The sequence below is a fragment of the Chiroxiphia lanceolata genome, chromosome 9 (assembly GCF_009829145.1).
Source record: "Chiroxiphia lanceolata isolate bChiLan1 chromosome 9, bChiLan1.pri, whole genome shotgun sequence".
Classification (NCBI taxonomy): domain Eukaryota; kingdom Metazoa; phylum Chordata; class Aves; order Passeriformes; family Pipridae; genus Chiroxiphia; species Chiroxiphia lanceolata.
In genome coordinates this window covers 15,104,341-15,130,416 of record NC_045645.1, presented here as the reverse complement: position 1 = coordinate 15,130,416, position 26,076 = coordinate 15,104,341, and the positions used below count along the sequence as shown (strand labels likewise).

At 38.7% G+C, this 26,076-nt stretch overlaps 1 protein-coding gene across 6 annotated transcripts in view; it reads right to left on the bottom strand.

The window, feature by feature from the left end:
* The window catches only part of SH3GLB1 (SH3 domain containing GRB2 like, endophilin B1), a 29,483-nt gene extending 3,464 nt beyond the window's left edge, over positions 1-26,019 (bottom strand). The window contains exons 1-9 of one of the 6 annotated variants that reach the window (XM_032696996.1): positions 18,953-19,116; positions 14,005-14,146; positions 11,282-11,410; positions 9,505-9,638; positions 9,032-9,124; positions 7,603-7,689; positions 6,190-6,213; positions 3,758-3,847; positions 3,204-3,304 (exon numbers count right to left, since the gene is read on the bottom strand). In XM_032696996.1, coding sequence (XP_032552887.1) covers positions 3,204-3,304; positions 3,758-3,847; positions 6,190-6,213; positions 7,603-7,689; positions 9,032-9,124; positions 9,505-9,638; positions 11,282-11,410; positions 14,005-14,146; positions 18,953-19,024 — 872 coding nt within the window. In that variant the 5' untranslated portion in view covers positions 19,025-19,116. Of the gene's footprint in view, positions 1-3,203; positions 3,305-3,757; positions 3,848-6,189; positions 6,214-7,602; positions 7,690-9,031; positions 9,125-9,504; positions 9,639-11,281; positions 11,411-14,004; positions 14,147-18,467; positions 18,579-18,952; positions 19,117-25,998 lie in introns of those variants that run through there. The other 5 variants (XM_032696997.1, XM_032696995.1, XM_032696992.1 and 2 more) reach the window with 5 other exon arrangements.
* Positions 26,020-26,076: the final 57 nt, after the last annotated feature.

The following is a 26,076-nucleotide window of genomic DNA, read 5'->3' as shown; positions in this document are numbered from 1 at the left end:
GCAATTATTTGTATGTGAGCAAAGGGAAAGAGCAGCGTATCATGAAGGACAGCACTAGCCCCTTTACAGTCAGACTGAATTGCATATAAAAATTGGGAAGACTTCAGGAGACCATTCTGAGTTTAGTTAGCAGTTTACTACTGTGCAGAGGAGGAAGTACCACTTCCCTGTCTGGCTTACCTTGACCTCACTTGATCATAAAGACCTGGTTCAACTCACCAAAAGAGACTTCAACTCCACAAATTTATATTTTTTTCATTTGCTACATTAATTTTTCAAACTAGTTCACCAGGTACCCTGACAAACCAAATAAGCAGAACAAGGGGAGGCAAAACTAGACCCCACATTTTTGTAAGTATAACTCAGCTGTACTTCATGATGTATTTATTACTTGATTAGCTGGCATTCAAACAAAGGGATTTAATTTTAAATGACAATCAGCTGTTTCTCAATATAGCTAAATGACTGCTTAATATACTGCTAAACCTGTTCTCTGTTAACACAGTAATTGTAAGTCATTCTACTCAGTTCAAAGGGTCACTGGTTTGCACAGTCAGTGGAAGAGAAAACCAAAACTTTATAACCACTCTGTCAATCAGCAAAGCATTAAGTCTCACTCTTTGCAAAACCATATGTAGGCATGTTACTGGAAAGCTTCAGCTATACAGAGGTTGTCTGGAATTTTTTTTTTTTTGAATGCTTGAGTAACACAAGTTTCACAGCTTGTAGAGCAGGGGACTAGTAATGGGTAATCTGAAAAAATAATTATGCCAAAGGTTAGGTTTGTCTGTCAGGGAAGCTGAGAAACTTCAGAGCAAAAGCAGTTATCAGAAAGAAAAAAAGCAGTCAAAGTATCAGAATATTTGAAACAGATTTGTTTAGTTCATTCTGAGAAACTAAAAAAAAAGAGATTTGATTTAAAGAATCAATGCAGTCCCACAGGAGGGAGAGGCAGTACAGAGGTAAGCAGCTGGTGCCATCTCGAAGAGAAACATCCATAGAAACATTTCTATTTACATAAAGAGAACTGAGCACAAGTTTTCTCCCCACCTTCCCTATAGCTGGCTCTGGAGACTACCATCAGTGCTCACCTTCGGATCTTGAATAGTCTCAGTGTGAACTGGGACAGGGTTCATGCCCTAGATCCTGACCCAGGGAAAACATAATATGCATCGACTCTGAAAACGAGGTTTCTGTTTCAAGTAACAAACTACGTTGCTGAGAGGCTGAACACCTTTGGTCCATCAACCACCTCAAAACAAAGCTAAGCCCTTCACAGTTCTCAGCTTTCATATGAGAATATTGCACAATATCATTCTTAGATGTGTGAAAAGAACACGTGTAACTCAGCACTATGTGGCAACCACCAGAGCACTGGCAAATATAACCAAAATGTAGCTGAGCTGCCTAAGCTGTTTATTTGGTACTGCATCTGCCTACACACAACACAGGGAAGGGAGCACAGTACACAAACCCTGTTCATCTGCTTATTTAATGCAACTGCTACACACCACATACCTACAAATGGAGAAACTCTCCCAAAGCAAGGAGCACAACTTGAGACCCTGTCCCAGTGCTCTCTGTTACAGTTTAGTGGCACTCCCTTGCACAAGGAAGGAAAGACACACCCAAGATTTAATATCATAACTATTTTAATCCACATAGGCAGAGAAATTTCATTTGACTGTTTGAGGCATTTAGAATTTTGCAAAGCTTCCATGCTTTTGGTCTTCTAGCAGTCATACTAATTTTATTAAAAATACTAATCAGATCACAGCCACAAAAAGACATAGTCTTCTGTTTTTCTAAAGGCAGTATTTTCTTCAGATACACTTTTTTTATACCTGATAGCAGCTTACACAAATTTTAAACAAAGACAGCTGTTCTGGGACAAGCTATACTAAAGCAGATTTTAAATAGGAATATGTTCTTTCTTAGAATAAGGATATTATGTTTAAGGCTTTCTGCTTAGTAAATACACTAGGATAAGAGCACACATTTTAAAAATGTCATCTCAAAATAGTTGTGTAAATATATTTCACTTAATTTCTAATTTAAGAGTTGCTTTTTCTTAATACAGTATATCTTTATTTTTAAGCTTTCAATTCTACAACTTGTTTTTGTGTGTTGCCACATTTTATAGTTTAATACTTCTTTCCATGGAATGTAACTTTAAAAATGTAGCTTTTTTTAAGATTAAAGTTTTAAAAACTTTAAACTACAGCTTAGTAGTTTAAAGTCTTTTTCAAGGCTAAAAAAAAGTCTTTAAAATACACATTCAAACAAACTGAGGAAAGGAAATCAAATGCCACAGGAAGTTGCAACTCAGGAAAAGGATAAGACTCAAGAACACTTTTGTTTTTACTTCCTTGTCATGGAAAACATAAACAGCAATACCTTAGAGACAGTTATTTAGAACAAACACTACAGTAAACTTCTAAGTGCAGACAATCCTTCAATGCATACACTCACCTAAATAACATGATCTGTATAACCCTAAGAAAGGCTGATTTGTGAAGAATTAGAATAGGGAAACTTTATGAAAAGCAAGTATGTAGATCTCTCTACATCCCCACCAATCACACAGAAAGGATTATAAGCACAAACTAACATCAGGTTCTTCTCTTACTTTAAAAATGCTAAACTCATGAAACAGTCAAACTAGACCAATTTGCTCATTCCCCTGTGAGTGCTCTGGATTATGGATATTGTGAACTACATTTCTCCCCAGATACAATATCTGTGCTGGCAACTCACAATGGAGAACAGGGTTTCACTGAAAATCAGTGCCCCGTAGCAAATAAAGAGGCAACAAGAATTCATAGGCAGTATAAAAACTTTTCCCACGTTGCACAGCAGTTCAGTAGCATGAAGCATAAGACAACTGAATGATTACAAATAAATCTCTAGAAATTGCTTTTTGTGCCATTAAATGAGGTTACCAAGGACTCACCTTCCTCAATTACAAGATACACAAAATGTCAGTAAATCAACCCTCAAAAGGCATTAGTGCTGCGTGTATGCTTAGGGAAGTACTTGCACTTAGGTAATTACATATCCATTACCTGAGAACAGATATATTTCCTTTCAGTCCAGCATGCCTGTATGTTCACCACTGTTATATCAGTGTAAGTTTTCCTACTATTCATAACTTCAGGAAAAAAAAACCAATTTTTTCTAAGTGCTTTATACAGTGTTACTACCTTCCAAGCTGTTTCTGGAGATCCAACATATATTGGTAACATTGTGCATAATAGGTCATCTGAGCTTCAACAAAGTCATTCAGACAGCGGAGATGATGTGCCTGTAACACAGCAAAGAATTCAGGTTTTTAGTCTATAAGAGTACCATGCTGCATTATAAAGAGTAGCCACCTAGGTGCTAATGCCAATACTGGCACTTAGGGATTAACACCAGATAGGCATAGTGCCTGGATTCACCAGGTAACCAGGATAAAATTCCACAAAAATTAAAGTATCTGAGCACGTTTTTGTCATTTCAACACTCAATTGATCTGACGAATGGGAAGCTGAACATAAAGGATGAAAATGAAAGCTCCTGCATTCTGAAGGTTAATGGGAAACTAAAGTTCAATTCAGTAGATGCTAAATTAGAATTCAAAAAAATAAAAAAACCCCACAGTTTCATGGTTTAATGCACTGAAGTGAAATATCACAGCCCAAAGTTGCCAAGCAGTTTACTGTAGCTATTTTTAGAAAGTGCCCTGACGTTGACTTTCCCCCTTTTGGGTACTCACATGTGTGCTGCTGATTCCTTCCAGCAGAAGTCTGGTTATCTCTGCTTGACGGTCAAATTCACTCTGAGTAATCCGTACTTCCTGTTCAGACTAAAAGGAAGAACACACATTAGGTATTTGTACTGCGCTCTCTGCTACACCTTGCCACGGCAACAGTCCCATTTTATTCAGAACTGCTCATACAAATGCATTCAGCACAAGCTTAGGTGTTCGAAATGTGCTTTTTCTTTGCAGACCTTTACTAGGCAAAAAGAGTAATTGCATTATGGGTTCAAAAATGTTGAGGCCCTGTATACACAACAAGCACCTTTATTATCAGACACCTACTATATATGCAAAAGAAAGGCATTTTTCTGCCAGCAGTATTACTCCACCTCTCCCATAACAGACCAAGCATTCACTGGCATAACAGTCTGCACCAGGGGTTCTGTCAGCATACCAGTGGCAGCCATAAATAATGTCATTTTTTTCTATACGTTAACAGGTCTCTGATGAAATAATTTAGGGTAAATCTCATTATTTTTGCCAGGCAACTGCACAGCAATCAGCTGTACATAAATCTTTGATATTAAGTTTTATCAGGATATCTAATAATTTAATGTCTTATTCTAGCCACCAAATTACTACAACTATTTCTGAAGAGTCTTTGAAAATAAATAAATCTGAACTACATCAAATGTTCTAACTTCAATTAAAGTTCTACTAAAATTACTGAATATAAGTCTCATATTTCAACAATTCAAATTTATTCCTTGTTACATATCCTTCTCAGCAATTTTTAAATAACTTGTCAATGTTACAGTAGTTTTAAACAACTTCAGCCTAGTACAAGGCAAAGTTACTTCAGAGTACTTCTTTGGAGGCAAAGAGAAAAGGACGCTAAACACACAAATACATAATATGTATTCTAATATCTAAGATTCATTGTTCCAAGATAGAATGTCCTCAGCCTGGAATCTGGAATACCATGCTTCAATGTTCATATGCATTTAGTGCCTTCCTTCTAAAAACAAACTCAAGGGCTAAAATCTGCATTAAGTCCAAGATGCAGCAGTTACTATTTGCAACAAAACAGAGGAAATATATTTTCATGAAACTTAATGAGGTGATACCAATAAAACACTGGTTTCAAAATAATTTTATGTGCTTCCAAACATTCTGTTCTTGCATTCAGCTAATGTTAATCAATAGAAAAAGTCACGTGGAATCTCAGAAAAGAGCACAGAAGAACGATGCAGTTACCCAAGAAATGTTTTTCCATCTGAAGTCACTGCAGCTGGGAAGGCTTATGCATTAATTAAACAGTGAGGAAGCAACTAGAGAGAACTGTGTGCTTCTTACTGGAAACTGAGATAGCAGTGTTTGTATCAAGTTACAAACTAATTAGGTTTTCTAAGTTTGTTGAGGAAAGAATCTTAGAATTTTCCTATTAAATCTTTTACAGTTCAATTTCTAAATGCCTCCTTCCCCTTGAACTCACACTCATACTCCCCTGTTTGCACCATAACTCACAAGAAGTTGGAATAGAAAAAGTCTTCATTTATTTTCTCTCACAACTCCCAAAATTTCAAAGCTGCACATCCAGCTTCTAATGGCAATTCCTTACACCTCCCACAGCTACCCAGCTAGTCCCCCTCTAGAAACCATACTTCAGGGACCTTGCTGCCCTCCTATTGACCTAATTTTAATTACCCCTCCTCTACAAAACTCCACTAAGGAATCTCTTCTTCACTGTTAGCACACCCTCTTGCAAATTGTTCCCAATACTGGTTTGTCAGAGCCAGTGGGCCTAAGAACAGGCCTTCCCATGACACCAGAGCAGCTTTGACAAACATGCCATTAGATCCACTGAGTTTGTCCCTGTGCAAAGGATGAAAACAGAAGGCTACAACCCCCATCTCAAGGCTAATGCTAAGCTTATGAATGAGATTTCAGCGCAGGTGGAGTTTTCAGATGTGCCTACCCCCAGCTTCAGTTGCTGAAGGTCTAGTGACACTGGGGAGAAAGGTGGAGTGTTCCATGTTCTGGGGGAAAGCTGAAGATCAGTGTCTTTGTGACAGTTTCCATTACTAGACCTAAACCTTTTCAAAATTTTCGAATAAGCTCATTCTTAACAGATCATTTTTAATAGGATATTATACCAGTAAATTTTGAGGGACAGGTCCTGTAGTTCTTTTTCTGCTGTGTCTTGTCATGAGAATCATATAGTACTGGTACTAAGTGACAGCCAGAAACAGCTTCATATAAAACAAGCCCCAGGCATTGTTTTGCCACTGAAACCTGAAAGACCCTGAAGGGAACAGTGGATTCTGATGTAATGCACCAGGCTGCCAGCACTAGACTGAAATCAACAATATGTGATATCCTTTATTAAAGCAGACTAGCACAACTTATGGCTTCAGAATTCTGCAATTTTTAAATTGTTTACTTACTTTTGTCACTTCCTCAGCCCATATCTAGTCAGCATTAAGAGTGGGGGGAAAAAATAAAAACATACAAACTTAGATATTGGTTGTACTTTATTACAGCATGTAACCATATTTTGGCTTTTAACTACTTTCCTTTCCTCAGAACTTCACAGGGCTTTAAGGAGTGCTATAAATCAGTCGCCCAAAGTCCTTCATATACAATGAAGCTACAATGAGTATGGATAGCACTACATCTGTGAAATAAGTTAGATACTGAAGAGAGCATGACTTGTAGAAGTTACATATCACAAGAATCTATTTAAAACAAGCTATTACAACATAAGACATAACTACTTAGAAAATTACATGAATCAGACAAACTAAATTACTTTAGGATGAATTTAAGTTACATTTTTGTGTTATAATAATGGAAAACTATGGAAAGCTATTCTCATTTTTACACTGAAACAGATAAATGCTTTCTCTTGCTAATTTCATTACCAGTTTTCTATTTCACAAGCACTTTTATTGAAACCTAAATTTAATTAAAAATGCTACAGAGGTATCTCAAACTGAGTAATAAAGTAGTAGCAAGCTGTACAGTAATACCATAGAACTGCAAAGGATTTACTCTGAAAGTTAATTACTTCAGCTTGCTCTACCAATTCCCTCTTGCAATGTGGTTTTCCTTTAACCTTCATCTTCTGCAGTTTTAAGATGACGACACAATCAGGAGTTTGGTAGGAAGAAATGTGTATAGAGGTTGCACAAGCAAATTGTAACAAACAATTTTATTTGCTCTTTTATCTGATCACAACTGAGATATCTGGAATACTAATGGGAGATGAGACCCAATATGCTGTGCAGATCCAAGACCCAAACCAGGACAGGCTGGACAGCACAGTCTATGCTGTACATAATTAACACCTTTCTTTTCTGCTTTCACAATTATGGTACTAAAATCAGCTGCACTAATGAGTCCTCTCGACAAGTTTAGGATATATTGTACTCTAAGTTAAGCCATTAATTTCTGTGACCATTATTCAGTTGCAGTTATTTGTAACACATTGCTTGAAAGGAGTAATTTCTACATATTTCTGTCTATTTCACATAATCCACTTGTACTCACATTAAAAAGATAGGAAAATTAAATCATTCCTTTCCCTCCAATGGGTGAAAATAATTTCAGAAGTGAAAAATCACCTTTGTATCTTAAGTTTACTTTCATAGAAATTAGAAAATAATATACTGAATATTTCAGATTATCAGAAGTAATCTGATAAAAACAACACCCAATGCTGTACTGATTTAAGTGCATCTAGTGCACTGTACCAATCCACTTTAAAATGGAAAACAACTAAACAAGACCCAAAACAAGCTGGATAGCAAGAGGAAACATTTGACAGGGAAATGAATGAACACAGGAGGCCAACAAACCTTTAGCCATTTTACATGCAGCAAGTTGAGCACGTAAGAGACATTTACCATAATGTTATTCTCTTCAGGCTGAGAGGTGTTTAGTTGCTTAAATGTATAGATAAAAGACAAAAGCAAATTACAACACTGTGAATATAGCAGGTGAATAGATTATTCCAACAAAGCACTGCAAGTTTAAGCTAACCAAGACTGTGAACCTCATACGGATATATAAAATAGTTTAGATTTCTATTTTAAACACTGATCTAAGATATTTCAGTTGCACACTAAGCATGGGAGAAGTAATTTTCAAATATTATGTATTTTTAGAACAGGGAAAAAATAATAACATGTAAATGTAATTTATCACTTTATCCTATCTAAGAAAATAGTAAAACATAAGCTGTCATCATAACTCTATACACTTTGCTAACCTATCAGTCCAGACCTGTTTATTAGGTCTTCTCTTTACAAATAAGTGAGCCAGCAAAATAAGAACCATTTACCTCACATCCATATCCAGGTTAATTCTCATTTCTATATAGCAGCAGATAAAGCAGAGGTGCAATTTTGTTATTTCTCCTGGAATTCTACAATCTGATACTTATTAAACATGCATAGTGCTGTCAAAAGGTAATTAAAATTAAAAGCGTAGACAAAGTAGTGAAGAGGCTTAGACTTTCATGCTCTACCAGCACTAAATTATTTGTGCGTAAAACTGCAAATTACTTGTTATATGATACTTAGGAGTGGTCAAGTAGTAGCAGCAGCAAACTTTTACTAAGCTCTGGATGATTGCACTGGTGATAGAACTAAAACTCAAGTATAATATATATATTATTTTAATACAAAGCTCAAGAGGAACAATTTCCTTGTGGTCTTTTCATTGCTTTAGAAAGTAAGGCTTAGAGGCATTTTAAGAGTTTAAAAGAGTGTTTTTTCAATTTAATTTCCTTGAACGAGCATTTTTTGAGGGAATAAGAATGGTTAAGTGATGTGAGTTTAAGAGTCTCACCTCTGTTTGGTGGTGTGAAAGCAATATGTAAAGAGCAAAACCACAAATATTTTTCATATAGAAGTTAAGTACAGGTGGGTTCATCAGTTGAAAGTAGTTATACATATGCTCCAACATTTGCAGAGATTCAAGTATTTATATTTACAGCCATATTGACAGATTGAAGCAAGTCATTTTTGGCAGTATAGATTCATCTAGGATAGAAGTAGTAAGTTCAACCTGATGGAATATTCAAAAGTAGAAGACTTTTAAAGACCTTGATCAGTAATTCACTTTTATTTCCTTGGGTTCCACTGAGGCATTTCTTACAAAAGTGTCTAGAAAAATAATGAGGGTAAGAAGCTAGGACCGGAAACATAACCAAGAAGTCAAGTTGATAAATATAAATCAATAAGTTTCAAAGTTATGGACAAGCTTAAAAAAACCTCTACTTACTGCAGCTCGAGCTTCTGCAACTTTTGCCTTCTTCAGTCTGGTTTTTGCAGCATCCAAATCCAGTCTCTTATTTTGTAAGAGTTTACGTTCTTTCTGGAAGTCAGTTAGGTCAGTTTGTGAGAACAGGTACACATACTGACAAGCAAAAGCCTGTCTACTTTGAAATTTTTTTAATGAAGTATCACATACAAAAAGGTTCTTCAGCTGAAGAGAGAGAATTAGATCCTAACTATTCTCACATTATATACTAGATATACATACTTTCAATAGAATAATTACCAAATGCGAGTTTTCATAATTATTTTGATTTTACCTGGGCAAAAGCAAAGAAAATACACCAAAGGCACAAATTTTACTCAAGTTTTTCTACATTAGCTTGAGGAAAGCAATAAAACACCATTGTCAACTCCTACATTTTGAAGACTGACAGTTACAACTGGAGTGAAATGCTGAAGAATGTACAGTCAACTTACAGTAATAGTTTTGTAGTCCCCTTCAATAAAGTTTCTTAGGGGAGTGAGAAAGTTTATAGCAGAAGTTTGAATTAGTTCCCTGTCTGCTGTCCCAATTCGCTTTTGTGTTTCTCCACATTTAATGAGTGCATTTCCTGCAAAGGAAAAAAAAGAATATTTTAATTTCATAGTGATTCAGGCAGGTGGTTAATACAACAGGTTGATACAGTCAGGAAAGTTTAGGCCAGCACTTTGAAAGACAATCCAATGCCATGACAAGGGCTTTCAAAAGAAAACCAAATCAGCTACCAAAAAAAAACCCCCATAAAACCAACCAAACAAAACCCTAAACAACCACCCAAACACCAAGCCAAACCATTTTTACTAAGGACAATCACAGATCAAGGCAAGATTTCAATGAGAACAGATACAGCATTGTAGAGATACACCATGGTAACTCCGTACTGAACACTTATTTCAGAACTGGGTATCATACCTACTTATTTTAATCCAACAACTTCCTTCCCCCAGACAACATTTTTGTTTAAGTCAAGAGTAGCTGTTAGCAAGGAAAAAGTTTATATAGCTATTGTAAAATTATGTACTTTTGTCCTCATCTGCTCCACCTTCTATATATACATTTGTATAATAAGTGAACTATACTTTGAAGTTTGTCTGCAACTTAGGTATTGAAACTGAAGATGGTGTATCAGGAGTAATTTCAATAGGATGATAAGGCTTAGCTAGAAAGGACACTAAGTTTTCAGAGAACTAAAATACTTTGTGACATTGCATGAAACCCAACAGTGTATCTATCTTTATGCTAACAGATTATGTTATTTGCCTGAATTCAAGAAATTCTGCAACTTAAGGGACAGTGTGCCTCTAAGTACAACTCTATTTGATGTTAAAAAGCAAGACTTGAGGCTGATGGTCAGAAGGAAGGCCACATATACACAAAATCATGTGGAAGTAAGAGGAATAAAGCCTGCCATTATTGATTTTGTACCCATAAGACTTCTACAAAACATTTACTTTTTTTTTAATGGCACTTTCCTTCATTTCAAAAGGAAGATCATTATTTGCAGATAAAGGACTCATTCTTCGCAGAAGAAAAGTTTTCCCTCCCACTGTAATTTTGAAGAAAGTAACTGAAGAGAGTGAACTATCAAACTTTGCAGACTATTATATATACAGACACCTATGTTTTCCAGTTGCTTAAGTTAAATTAACAGCTACAGTTATCAGGAATTTTAAGAGTTGTAGAAAACACTAGAATTAGACTGTATAATTAGTGGCAATGTAAAAATATTAGATATAATACCTCCAACCCTCCTGTCATAGATATATAAGTTTACTGGAGAAGGAAAAAATTTAGATTGTGTTCTACACTCTTATCATATATTAAGAAAACGAGGAATCCTGCACACTTAAGAGAGGCTTCTTACTCCAGAAGTTAATGTCAGATAACATTTTCACTCCACAGCACAAGTAAAATGGATAAATATTGTCAGATGTGCAAATGTGTTCCTTTAACAAAGAAATTAAATTCCAGAATCATTTGTTCTGGTAAGAAAATTATCCATCCACAAAAATGGATACCATTCCAACAGCAGGCTCAATTTTTAGATTTGGATAGAAACATCATCATTGATCTCCTAATGCTCAAAGATACACAGCAAGTCATCTCAAACTGTTACAAATGTCATTGAACTGTTTTATCTAGAGGAAGACAAGAAATATCACTTTATATTGTTTAAAAACAATCTATATCTGTGCTTTTTCTGCTTCTACTTACCATAGGCTGTTCCTGGGCCAAATTCATTCCCAGCATCAATCATATACTGGCCTAGTAACTCTGGATTATTCATGCGACTTGGTGCTTTGCGATCCAGCTTCTCATAGACAAATTCTTCTATTCTGGCATCTAAAAAACATTTATTTTAAATAATTACTGCCATTTAAAGCACAAGTTAGAAAGAGAAACAAAAAAACAACAAAAAAAAGAAACACACAAAATAAATTTGAAAATCCAGCCATTAAACTCAACATTAAGTGAACAATGTTAAGCTGAAGATCGTTCACGGAAACCAACTGTGTTCCATGTTTGCCACACTACGTTCAAGTGTTTCCTAGAGCCATCTGTGAAAGTGAAAAATTATACTTTTCCTCTCCCTTTTCAGCTTTTTTTGATCAGAAGTCTTAATTGTGAGAGCATAACAGAATATTTCTCCTTAAAAAAAACAGTCTTTTGTTCCCCGTTCAGAAAAAAAAATTGCCAAAATTGTTCACTAGAATTAGCAGAGTAGGAATTAAGTTCAACAACTACTGCAGGTTCCCTATTAAGATGTTCTGAAAGTTTGATAGCCCTAGAAATTATAGACTCTTCCCCACTTCCCCTGCTCCCTTGAAACACTCTGGAAGAAACTCTCAAAGCTGCAAGAAAGTGTTTCATTCCTATCTTTTCTTAGTTTGAGCAATACAATTATCAGAAAAACTTGTTGAGACTATATGAACATGAATATCCATTTATCATAATATTAAGCCACTGTGCCCTTCTCAGGTGAAAAAAACCTCACACACATGAACAGGGATCCTGTTAATTACAAAATCAAACTCCTCAGATACAATACCTGATTTCTCTGACCAATTGCTTTGATTTCCCATCCAGCTGGCTTTATTTATACAGTTGGTATGAACTAATTTCAGCCTGCAATAGTACAGACAACCACAAAGAAGCTTTCCAATGAACAAACCTGCCATTCTGACGCAACCAAAATAATACTTGTTAGACAACTTTCAACAGCACTGGAATAAATAACTACTCTCTCGTGAAGGTCACAAAAATTAACCTGACACAGACAAACATGGGTACCAGTGCATTCTCTGGCACCAAGGGTGAACCAAAAATAATAAAAATTTATTTCTTTTCTTTACTCAAACCATGAAATTTATTTTTCCCTAAATCACAAAAGAACCGAAAAGTGATCTAAAATTATTGGAATATTACATGGGTCTGACTTAAAGGTACAATTAAAAATGGGATTGAAAGTGATTTTTCGTCCCCTAGACAGGGTCACTCCACTGAACAACCACCAAAAGCAGCTCTGTAGCATGTGATCCTTCTCCCCAGTAGGCCACCAAACAGCTGAAGTTACATTCACAGACGAAGACCATTGCTTAGCACTGAGTATTTTTAGCCATCAGAAAATGGACTGGTCAGCATAACTGAGATACTACCATATATTAGCCTTCTACTGAAACTTCTTCGCACAGTTCCACTAGCCACCAGTTAGTGCTTCAGTATTCTAAGCTTACAATTTTCTGAAAAAGTCCAATAGATATTGCAAGTACTGAATCGAATGAAAAAGACAACTATTTCCTCTGGCCTAGACAAAAGTAAAAATTTGAGTTAGAATATTCTGCAAGTTGTACCTGCATTCTTCCCACAGGATTAGTTGGTTTGTTTTTTAAATACTGTTTTTATGGAACTAAAAGATGCAACAGATTTCCAAAGTAATACTTCAAATATCAACATGACAAAGAATTTATCTACTTGGCATTAGACAAGTGCTAGCAGTGTATGATTTACCTTTACTAATAAATCCTAGCTCAGTATGTCACTATAAGAATATTTATGTTTTCAGTGCAGAGGCAGTAGCAGCATTATAATTTTATCATGCAATCAAACCTAAAGGAGGTTTAGATTTTTTCAGTACAGTAGTTCACCCAGTGACTAGAGACCAGGTCTTGACTTGAAATCTAGATCTACACACTAAGCAAATTCCTACAGCTCCCAACTCTAGCACAACTGCAGGATGAATCTAAAACAACCTCATCAACATTACTACACATAGCAGCAATTTTAGAAACAAAATTAACACACCACAAAACTACATTTCCTCTACCCAAGTTTTTTTCTGTTACTATTACAGTAAGAGATTCAACAGTGAAGAAATCATATTTGACATTTTTTTGTATTGCCTAAGCAGGGTGCATCAATCTAAACAATCTTTAGTAATGGAATTGTTAAAGACAGGTATTTCAGTTCGTGTTGCCTGCTTCAGGCTGAATCGTACTGTGTAGAGAGTTTAAAGCAATGAATTAGTAATGTAGTTTCTTGAGCCATCGTATCTACCCCATGAGGAACTTCAGAGTTCTTAGAGCTACCCAAGATATCTGGAATTAGAGTGGGAAATTCAATTAAACAGGAAACAATTAAAAAAACCTGTCAGCCTGAGACTGACCAGAGTATGGAACCAATGCTACAGTTTAAAGAGCTGTCTAAAGTTTTTCCCATTTGAAGGGTTAAGGACATACCATCAATTGGTACAGTGTCTCCGATTCTCAGTAGCTCTTCAAAATGTGCTTTCCATAATACCATAACACTTAAAAATTTAAAACTGTTACATTTAGTCATTACATTAGTCATAACTTCAGCAATAGTTATTGCAATAAACATTTACATCGGCAAATCTATTCGCTCAAAAGTTGAAAACAAAAACCCGAAGGTCTCCTTACTTGGATTTGGCTGCAATAATACTTCTGTTTGTTTCATTATTTTTTCTGTCCACAATTTAGTGCATTCTGCTTTGCTGAGAAGGTTCTCCAGGTGAGCATCCAGTTCAGTCTTCTCTGCCTGACCAAGCTTTTCTTCCGTGAACTGCAAGTTAGTGAGGTTGAATATACTGTTAGTTCATAGAAATAATTTTCCAGGACAAATTGAAAACAGTCACTTATATTAGTTTGAAGATCATGTTTTAAAAGATCTAACCATTCATTACCCAGTCATCAATAAAAATCTAACAGCAAATCTAACAGAAGTTGTTAAGTTCAACACACCTTCACTATGAGGAAAAAAAAAGGGTGGGAGAATGTTAGTCAAGATGAGGAAGGTAATTTACATTATGAAGAAATCCTCTGCTCAACATGGTACTGAGAGTTCTCATTTTGTCCAATTTTGCCATGTGCTTTAAAACATAAGCCAAAATGAAAGACCAGAGGTAATGAAGAAAATTAAAAGATTACTTCAGTCTTGTATATTTTGTAATTGTTTGGCAACTCTTCCACAGTAAAACCTGAAGACAAAACAGACTCCCACTGCAGCTACTTGGGTGTATTGAAAAAGATGTCCTGTCACAAAAATAGTGAGTTTAAACTTCAGCATCAAGATTTAAATTAAAATTAGACATTACAGAAAGCTTCTAAAGACAAGGATTAAAAGCTAAAAGAAACTTCCTTGGGAAGTTGCGAAATAAATATCTCTGAGTGGGAGGTGTTTTGCTTTTTAGAATAGGACAAACCAGTGTTTGATAAACTGTTTAGATATAACTGATCCTGTTACCTTACAGAAACAGTAAGATGACCTCTGCTGTTCTCATCCAAGCTGCGATTTCAGTGACAATGAAATACAATCTAACTCTGTTTAGCTAAATAAACACATCAGGCAATTCATTTCACTTCATACAAAATTCACGCCAAGTCTTATTAATCCATGAACAGTTTGGACTTCAATCAGTGTTCTCTGGGAGAGGGGGAAGCTCCATGTTTCACAGCAGGGAACCATGCAAAACCGGAACTGAGGGTTTAGCCTGCCTCCCTTCAGAGCAGGAGTTCCTCATGATGATGATGATCTCATCACTTGACAGCCTGTTGTTCAAAGTCAGGCATTTTCAGGAGAATTTGGCTTATGATTAAGTCTCTAACAAGCTTACCAATTAAGAACATAACAGGACTGGAAGCATTCTGACTGTCAAACTTCATTCTTAACAAGTTCTTTGGTGGGCAGGAAGAAACAATACAACACAAGTAAATTGCATTGCCTAAGTTCATTTGAATTTCCATCACATGTAGAATAAACCCAACTTCAACAGTATGTACATCTAAATTCTAGATAAATGCTGTGGCATTTGCAGTTCCACATAAAAGCAAACTGCATTTGTGAGAAAATTCAGCTGCAGTATAGGGAAGAATGGAATTTATTCATTAATGTATTACTACTACTGTTTAAAAGGCTTTCAAAAATATGTCAGGAACTGTAGGTTTTTCTCAAAAACTACATACAGATTCATTATAATACAGTAAAAATGGGTTTGGAATTAATTTTTACTACTTACAGAGAAGAATATTTGTATATAAAATGGGCTTTCCTATTAATATTTCCATAAATCTTCTCAGCAGTGTGAAGATTGCTTAGTGAAGACCACAATGTTAGATTTCACATATACCCTTCAAGGAAAAGCCTAATTTTGGCAATACCAAGCAGTGTGTTCAATAGTAGTTTGACAGAAGCATTGTTTCCAGCATCAGTGTAATGCAACAATGCTGCCACTCTGATTTCCCGTCTCACTCCAAAACCTAAATCTGAACTGGTCTTTCTGATTTATGTCCTTTTTCAAATATTACTGCATCTCTTGAGGATAAGAATGAGGAAGGTGGTCCTACAAATCAAGAATTTTTCTTCTGCTTAGAAAAATGGTCCCAAAACAGGCAAAGACTAATTATTTTCTACTTTGATTGGAGTTCTAATAGTTGTAATTTTCTTTTTACTAAAGCTTAAAACAGGTCACAAAGAGATACCTAATGTAAGCACTTGTTGGAACAAATCATATCAGTAAGCCATCTAGACCATATACATCTGTCTGTATTAAATTCAAAATATACACACAAGCTGCCTGACAGTGACAGTTCACGCACATGGAAATTGTACTGGTTTGTACACAACTGGGTTATCACAGCCCCACCACCACTTCAAGTCCACGTTGCAAAATCACTAGAAGGAGAAATTACATTAAGACAAGCCTCTAACTTTCACCTGAAGTCATGGACAATAAAAGTGTTTCTACTACCAAAGAGCAAAAGCCCAACTCACTCCCAACTGCTGCACATCATCATCATGGCTGGGCTTTGCAAACGAGGATTTGGGAAGGGCTCTACCCACGTTTGCTACAAGCGCGCTGGTGGCTAAAGAGGCCAATGCGACATAGACACGTCCGGTTGCAAAAGGCACAGCAGAAAAACTCCTTGGGTGGTATCGGCAAGACACGATTCTTTCTGCGTTGTCTTTTCTCCTCTAGAGTGATCCTGTGCGTTCTCAAGGGAAGCAGCAGCGTTATGGATTGTGTGTCTCCAGAGCTCCCGACTGGAGGCCAGAGTAGACCAGTGACGAAGATCAATATGGCCAAGGCTGAGATGTTGTTTCAGGGAGTCCTTGTATCTGCTGCACAGGCATCCTGTCAATTACCCAGCCTGGCATGAGGAAGAACTTGCATTCCTATTGCAACACTCAATGGCAGTACTTATTTCACCTCAAATACCACTAACTATAACCATTTGCTACTTTGTTCCACAAATTACAACTACTGCAAAACAGACTGAGAACAACTCCTTCAAGCATCATCTGCCTGCCAGAAGGAAGGGTAGGCTTTGATTGAAAATGGCCATTGAAAATGATTTTTCTGCAGATTACTAACTAGAATGTGGCAGTCTCTGAACACAGTATAATCTCATCCACAGAAGGAAGAGGTTTCTTGGAACATGAGTATCATTGATTGTGGGTAAAACAGTCCCAACCCCCTTGTAAAAGAGTCTGATACGCCCGTGAAACACTTGCAAGCCATTCCCTAAGTTGAAATGGAAATTTTAAGTGATTTTCCTATATGCCACTTTACGCTGCTGAACTGTTTCATGGGGTTTGGTGGGGGGTTGTTTCCAATATCCCAAAGTGACTAGTGTCAGGTCACGTCATCCAGCAATGCCTCAATGTAAGAGTTGCATTCAACACACAGAACTGTAATTTTTACTGGAGGATTCAAAATCTGGATCCATAGGATATTTTTTAAAATTTACGAAATTATTACCTGTTCATAATATCTATAGGCCTTACATAGTATTTTAAAAAAACAACCAACCAAACAAAAAACCCCACAAAACCCCCAAAACAATAGGGGAAGCAACAGTTGTGCACAGAACATGAGTTACTCAGACCGTAAGAACACCTTAGGGATTTGTTTCTCCCTCTCAAAAGCTTCGTTAAATTTCTTGGTTTAGGGAGAAGTGGCAGCTGGTAGAGCAAAATTATTGCTTCCACATATCCACTGAATTTTCATTTAGGTTACGCAGAAAACTAATATTCAGATGTAAACCAACAATGCTGACAGAGCATAATGGAGTATGCACCTTTAAACCATGACAGACTGCAAAAATCTACATTAAAGTAGTCGGTTGATTTGAACGGAAAAAGCCAAGATAAAATGATGAAATCACAAGGTCCCATCACAAGATCTTATAATGAAGGGTGAAACTCCATCTCCTTTATTTCCCTTGTCCAACAAGAAAAGGGAAAGTGGAGGCTGGAGAGAAAGTCGGTCTGGGATACATGTAAACCTGGAAGAAGCCGGGGTAGGGGGCAAGCATGGAAATACCTCTATCACAAAGAGAAGCTACAATGATTGCTTTAAGTTCATTTAAATTTGAACAACGTTTTTTTACGAGTTTGCATTTTCAGAGCTCTGCTGTGCTGCTGATCATTGGTTTTCCTTGAATATTGAGGTTTAGAGCAATACATCAGACCGATCAGACGAGATAACGTTAATCATGCTCCAAACCTGACTGTGACCCAGCGAGAACTCATGAGACACCAAAGTGGATTACTATACAGTGCTTGGATGTCCACCTCTCTACAGGAAATCTGTTCAAGTTTGATTATATAAAGAAAAGGGATTATGGCTCAAGACAAGCGCTGAGGAACAAAAGCCAATTATAGTGCCCTTACCGTGAAGAAAGGGGAAGACCGATCCGGAAACAATGCGCTATCAAACAAGCCTAAAAACGATACTAAAGCTCTAACAAAACAAAACGCCCAAGCAGACTCATACCAGGCTTTCACGTGCAGCATCAGAGCTCGACTTTTACGGATCAGGCAGCGGCATGGATACGTTTCTAGCAGATAGTAAAAGCCGCAGCTTATTTCAGGCGAGACACACCTTTGTCCTTTGCACGCACAAAGTCCGGCCGTGTCTCGCGGCAGCTGATGCCTGCGTACCCCGTCCTCCCAACCCAGACGCCTTCTCCCCTCTTGCCGGTCTGACCTTGGGCAGTTTCAGCCCCCCGAGGCTGCTGTTGTGCGGCCCGCCCGGAGAACCCCGGGCCTGCCCCGCCCGCGGCCGCAGGACCGGCCCGAGGAGGCCGCTCGGAGCCGCCCATCGCCGGCCGGCCCGGCCACAGCTCCGGCCTCGCCCCCTCCGGTGCAGCCGGGCCTGGCGCTGCCCCGAGCCGGGAGCCCGCGGCGGGCCCGGCAGCCAGCTCGGCCCCTCCCGGCCCCGGGGCGGAGCCCAGCGCCCCGCGCCGGAACAAGCGGCGGCGGCCCCGTGGAGACACCCGCGGCCTCGGCCTCGGCCCCGTCTCCGGCTGGGGCCGCCCGGCGGAGCCCCGTCCCGGCGAGGCCCCAGCAGGGCCAGGCGGTCCGTACCTGCACGGCGCGGCTCAGGAAGGTGCCCGCGTCGGCCGCCAGCTTCTTCACATTGAAGTCCATGATGTTCATCTTCGGCGGGGGCGGGGGCGCTGACTCAGCCCGGGCACCCGCGGCGGCGGCCGCTACGGCCCGTCCCTGTGGGCGCCGCCGGGGGCGGTGCCGGGCCCGGCCCGGTCACAGCGGATTGGCGAGGTCGCGGCGTCAGCCCAGGGCCCGGATCGGCCGGGGAGCGGCGGCAGCGCCGGCTCCGCCCCGGCCCCCGCTCCGCCTCAGGCCCGACCCCGCCCCGGCCCCGCTCCGCCCTGGCCGCCGCTCTGCCCCGGCTCCGACCCCGCCCCGGCCCCGCTCCGTTCCGCCCCGCGCTGCCGTGAGGGGACGGCGGGCGGGGCGTGATGGGGGGGGTGTCCTGCTGCTGTGTCCGGCTGCGGGGGGACCCCCCCCCCCTCGTGCCCTGGCAGTGTCCTCGGCCCGAGGAGTCCCAGGCGTTATCGGCGGCCCCGAGGCTGCTGCTGCTGCTCCGGGGCGAGTCCGGCTGCCCGCCAGCCCCGGGAGAGGGAGGCTCTCTGAGCCGGTCGCGGCCTTTACCGTAAGGACTCACTGGCGGGGCGGGCGGCACAGGCAGGGTCCCCTCGTGCAGGCGGAGGTGACCACCCGGGCACGTCTGTCCCCGACCCCAGGCGGGGAAGCCCAGCCGCTCCCGCGGGCTGCGGCCCGACCTGTCCCAGGGACTGGCACCCCCGAACCCGGCCCGGGAGGGCTAAGTCTCGCCCCCGCTCCCGTTTTTTGAGTCCTGGTTTTTGTAAGTGAAACCTTGTCTTCACGAAAAAGTAGTTTTCAGATAGAGCGTGAAAATGTAAGCTGGGGATGAATTTTTTAGGAAGCCGTCTAGGAAAAAAAAAAAAAAAAAAGGCTGTTTATTAAAAGAGCTAGTTTGTATAAAGAAATACTGAGATGCAACTATGCGATAGCACCAAAGCATCACAAAGGGAGTATTTGAAAACCTTGAGTAGAGTAGCATAACTTAATAGCAGTAATCAAGCAAATCAGGACAAAACGGTCTCTACTTTTAGTAATTTCCATTATTTTAACATCTCTCATCATGATTTTTGAATGTCCACGAAGAAAAGAAAGTACCTTTGACATGAGCTAGAACTTAGAAAACAGATTTACATTGTCGCATCATTGGCAGCAACTTAATATACCCAGTTTAAAAATTATCCTGGTCATTCAAAAAAGTAATTTACTTCATAATCCAAATAGAAGTAGTGTTTGGCTGAATTTGATAAAGTCAGAGGAAATCCTATGGCATTAGGACAAGAAGTGAATTCCAGAAAAGGGAAATAACTGTAACAATCAGAGCAATCTTGCTTACATGCCGGTCAAATTCCAGGAATTAAAACCAAAACAAAACCCAGGCTGTGCAAAGTTCCCATTGTACCTTTTATCCTGATAAGAACAGGGCTTGAAAGCTATTGTGTGTATATGTTTCCTTTTATTCAATCATTTTACCTCTTTCAGCTTTTATTGTCTCACACATGGATATAAGCGTTTGCATATAAAACCTATATGGCAAATATTTTCCATTTCTTAAAATTAGTGTTACTGGTATATAGAAGTCACACAAGTCTCTCTTTCAATGCTCAGTACCAAATGGTCTGATGAGAGCTGATTACAGTCATATAAGAACTGATTATGATTCCTTGTGGTATCAATTTAGCATATGTGAAAAGACAGCAACATCAAAGATTTTAAATTTGGATGTACAGATGCAATTATTTCAGTTCATAGCTTCCATTGGCATTAAGTTTCAGCAGTTCCCATGGGTGGAGTTCCACAAAAACAGATGCCAAAATACTGAAAGTAGTGGTGCTTGACCGTAAGGCAAAAGAACCACCTCAGATGAGATGCACCCCAATAATGCCTTGGGAGAGTGGTATATTCAAGCTGAAATGGTCAGTCACCAACATGGTCTAGCTCTTCCCAAATCAAAATACTGCTAATTCGTCCCTGAAACTTGCAGCCTGTTGCTACCCATGACATGTGAGCCTCACATGCCAGGGAGGAAGGTGCTGCTTTCTGTGTTAAATTGACTGACATCCTTGACACTCTGCTTTTCCTCCAGAAAATGATTAAATACCTCTTTTTTTTAACCCAACCTGGATGGAAGAGGAAGGAGACTCCCATCCTTTAAGCCCCCATGGGTTAGAGTGCTGTTGCAGGATTTGGAATACCTACTTTTAATTGCTGCTTTCTTGAGGAGCCCCAAACAGAATGGTACTACTCCTTAGGAAAATGCCTTAGTAGCCAGTACTTCCACCATTAGCAGATGGGCTGCTTGGCATATGTGGGGCGCTGGATCTGGTTTTTCAGTTCTCACTTTTAACATCCTTCCTCTTTTCATGAATGCTAAGCAGTCAGAATGTGAGTGAGAGGGATAAAATTACTCTTCAGACTAATGACTGCTGCACTTATTCAAGAGGAAGATCTATTCTACTGCATGTTTACATATTTCATATAAAACTCTAGCTTGGATAACTTTTTCCCCATTTTATTCTTTCATGTAAAAATAAATTCAGTTATTGGATCACAACCTCTATGCTTCCTGAATTCCGTGGTATTCTACTGAATTACTCTCTTTCTTGACATTCTCTACATGCTGTAGGCCTATTACATACTGTTCAGGACAAACTCTGGAATTTCTTTTTGGCATCCTAGAAGGAACAGACATTCAGGTATTAACAACTGAATCTTGGAGATTGCTGTTACTATTTTAGGATATTACCAAATGTGGGCTGTCTGCCCTGCCTTTATTGGAAGCTTCAATGCCTGGTTCTAGTAGGAAATGCAACACCTCTCTACAACTGCTTTTCAGAGCCGAAAACATGACTGTCAGGGATTTGGGTGAGGGATAAACTGATATATCTGGCTCAGGTAAGGAAAGCCATACCTAGCACACAGGCTTAATTACAAGCCAGATACTGACATGGAGAGTGCTGAAGGTATATTCAAAGAATGCCCAGTGTGTAGAGATACCCAAACTCACTGTGATAAGCTGCAAGGACTGAGGAGCTGTGCTGCAGGAACACTATCAAATGGTAGCTGCCTTCAGAAGTGCAGGGTAGACAGCAGTGATGGTTACTTGTAAAAGTACCAGACCCATAAGATTGTCAGGCTGAAAAATTGTCTCAGGCCGAAAAAGAAATTAAAGGATGTCATGTCCCTGATCTCTGACAAGAAGAGACCAATACACCAGCAGGTGTGGTGAACACCATATTTTGCTTACTATCTGATCTTCAGCCTTGCTTATAACATGTCCAAAAAGACCTTTTACAGCATTGTACTGTTGGATACAAACAGACCCTGAAACATTCCTTCCTATGACTAGAAATAGAATTCATATAGAAAACCCCAACCAACCAACCAACCAACCAAAATTATATTAATATAAAGATTTATAGTATAATTAAAATAAAAAAATTTTATATAAAGAATAATAGCTTATAACTGAAATGATTCTCGGGTGAATCCCAGTACTGTTTGCTGACTGTATGGGAAGGTGGTGTTTGAACCAAAGGCTTTGGAGTGAAAGATTTGAAAAAGGCAATCCCAGAAATGCCTTCTTAAGCCAGTTTATATCCTGTGAAAACACTGTAAATGAAACAAAGACATTTTGGTAGCCCATCTAATGTCAATAATGTAGTGCCCATGTTGGAATTCATACTTATTTAGTTCTATAATATACTGAGGTTTATGGCTCATGTGTATATACACTACTTCTCTTCCCACTCATGAATATGTAACTGCAGCATATATTTGCATAAAACATGTTTTATTAACATTTATGTATTTATATAACCTTTTAATGCAGTATAACAGTGGGAAGTTAAGAGTTCTGGCAATGTATTGCCAGTCACAATTCTGCAGAACTCCACCTAATACTTTGTAGAATATTAGGAATCCTGGAACCAGATTTTCAAGATAAATTTGTGTAAATTTGATTTAACATTTATTAATGTACAGAAAAGACATATAAAAATAAAAGGAGTAGAATACACAATTTTAAACAAACTTATTAAATTTTACCTCTATTTAATAAGCAAAATTTGTTTTACTAGAATAGATAAGGACATTTATTTGTGTGTGTCTATAGATTCTTTGCCAACATTAACAACTGTGATCTTAGCTTGATAATAAGCAGGCAAAGATTATATAAAAAAAAAAAATCAGTTGTTCCAGCTGCCTGGCCTGTGTACAATCAGGCTTTCATGAAAAATCTGGGGACTGGTTTGGCAGAACCAGAAAGCAGCTGTTCTCAACAGCACACTTCCGCTCAGAAACTACAACTGAGTGAGAATTAATGCTTCTTTTCACATTAGTGCACTCTTTCAGTGGTCCTCGTGGCAGCTGTTGCTGTGCTTCCCCTAACACTCAAACTGGAGTTGTACTAGGACTGCACACAACAACTGGCAAAACATTCAGTACGCAAAAGCCCTAAAATTTCAGGGAACTGGTCTAGGTAAATCATGTGTTGTTTTTATGGTCCTTGTCCTTTCAATATCATACTTCCTGGAGCAGGAAGATAATAATTTGGTCCTACATCCCAGCTGTCTATCTCAGAAGAAGTTGTCTATCTTATACTTGGAGGAACTGGCCTCTGTGGAAATAGAAATAAACTTTTGGAGTTTCTTCCTTTACTGTGCAATAATAGAGATTAATGACTGGAAGTATATTTGCAGCTTTACCACTTCGCTAATAATTACTGTGAGAAAGTAATTTTATACATGGCACTACAATTTCTCCACATGTGGCATAGGAATAATTAAACTTACCTTCTTCATGGAACATCATGAAGTCTGTGTAGGAAGCTGGAAGCTGAAATTATTTTAAGAATATTGGGAAGATGTTGAGGAACATAGCTTATATGGTTTTGACATGAACTACCACATCTTTTATATCTAGTTTGAACTGGCATGTGGCAGTTGTATCAGCCACTGAGATTACAGCCCACACAGCTTTTCAACATATATACTGTTTATATATACAGTCATGGAAATCCAACAGTCTTACCCTGTCATTTTCCACATGCTTTTCAGGAAGCACGACAGAGCAAAGTTTTTCTGTTTTTTGCAGAGGTGTTTGGGGGAGTGCTGAATCCTGCATTACTTTAACTGACTTCTTCAGAGCATATACTATCAAGAGAGCTCCATAAACCGCAGCTCCTAATTAAAATAAATCTTCCATATGCTCCTAAAGTAAAAGTCATCCTTCATTACTAAATTCAACCTCTGACTATTCATATTTGATTGTACTTTCAAAAATGCTTTTATAACAAGGTCAGACCATCCTAAAAAGAGATGCTTTGACCTATTTTTGGAACATTTGGGAAAGCTGGAAGTGTTGTTGGAGCCCACTAGATGTCACTGCCACCACACACAAGACTACTGCAGAAATGTTGCCGTCACTGTCTTTGCAGGATACATACTTCTGTGTAAGGCAGCAAGTGTCTAAGAATTGCTGGGAGAAATAAGTTGTGGTCAGTATTGCACCAAGAAGTGCATACAGGGATGAGGAAGGAACAGTGTATTAAAAGGGTCACAGCAAATCTGCAGCTTTTGTGATAGCAGGCTATTGCCAAAATTAACCAAGGAACAAGGAAAGACATTAGAGTCTTGAATTTCTGACATGGAAATGAAAGGTTCAGTTATACCTTTAGAGCAGATGAAGTCATGAGCTGTGACAAACACTGAATAGAGTTCTTGGAGTATCTAAAGAAGCTTCTCTCCACCATATCTCTTTTAGTAAGGCCTGTAATTATGTCATTGTGGAAGTGTGTGTCATATTTACTCTAAAAATTTTCCACTCTGTGGATTATTCCACTGTCATTAAAATGTGGGTTTGAGGACTGAAACTTGTAATTCGTTCTTTGTTTGCCATATACAGAGTGCAATGCTACTTATCATGCTAATTAGCCCTCACCGATGGATAGTTCATGCTTTATATTTTATAAGCAATCACCAAATTTTTAGAAAATTGCAACAATTTATTATTTTCTTTTAAAAATAAGTCAGTCTTATATTATGTTCTGCCTGAGGTGACTAAAAGATACCAAAGCCACAGCTCATAACTGCAGTGCCAAAGCAGAGGTGTATTGGAGATGGTGAATTCTCAGTTCCAGGCTCTGAGTCCTATAGAGAACAAAGTGTTAGGCCTTTTGCGCGACCAAAGACAAAATCTCCCTTCGAATTCAGGTACAACTCTAGAATGGATGATGGAGTGATTTCATGTCTGCTGGTATTACAGAGGTTGACATTTAGCATTTTATTTTTATTACTGGGCACACATGACTAGATAATATTCTCCAAAGAATGTATAAAGTAAATAACTGCTCTCTGAAATTCCATTACCAGAAATAGAAGAAAATACAAACACACTGGCACGTTTAAAAATTATGCCAAACGATATGTTTTATTTTGATTTTGATTATTTGTCTCAAGCTTTCTTTTAATATAAGTTGCTAATGCTGATATTTACTTGGCACATTAAAGAGTAACATTTCTCTCAGTACGACTTTTTCTAAAAAAAACTTGCAAATTATAATTACATATGGTCATATGTGTCTACATACATGTCTGTATGTATGTACATATGCATCTGTACAAGTGATCATATTTATATTACATGATCATTCTGTTTTGCACACTTCATTATCTGAAAGTGATCTTTCCATATGTCTATAGCAGTGTCTCAGATATTCACTGAAGTGCCACCTCAAGTGTCAATAGTGCTTTCCCCTGTGATGTGATGCAAGAGTAATTGGTTCATTCTTCAGCAGAATGTGTTATTTAAAAATACGTGGCTTTTTTATGATATTTGACAATGTATTGGCAAAGAAACCAGCTTCATATACAGTCAGGTTACATGGATAATTGGTGTTTAGCCTCCGACAAAAAAGGGTAAAAATTAATGTAGAAAGAAATGAACTAGAGGCTCGAAAGCTCCCCAGAGGTCTCCACGTTTCTTCTCCATCTGGATCTGACAGTCACCTGCTGTGTGCGCGCGGACACCGCCAGCAGCCGGTGACGGCACAGCCGCTTCCCGAGGCACCTGTGAATCCCGACCGC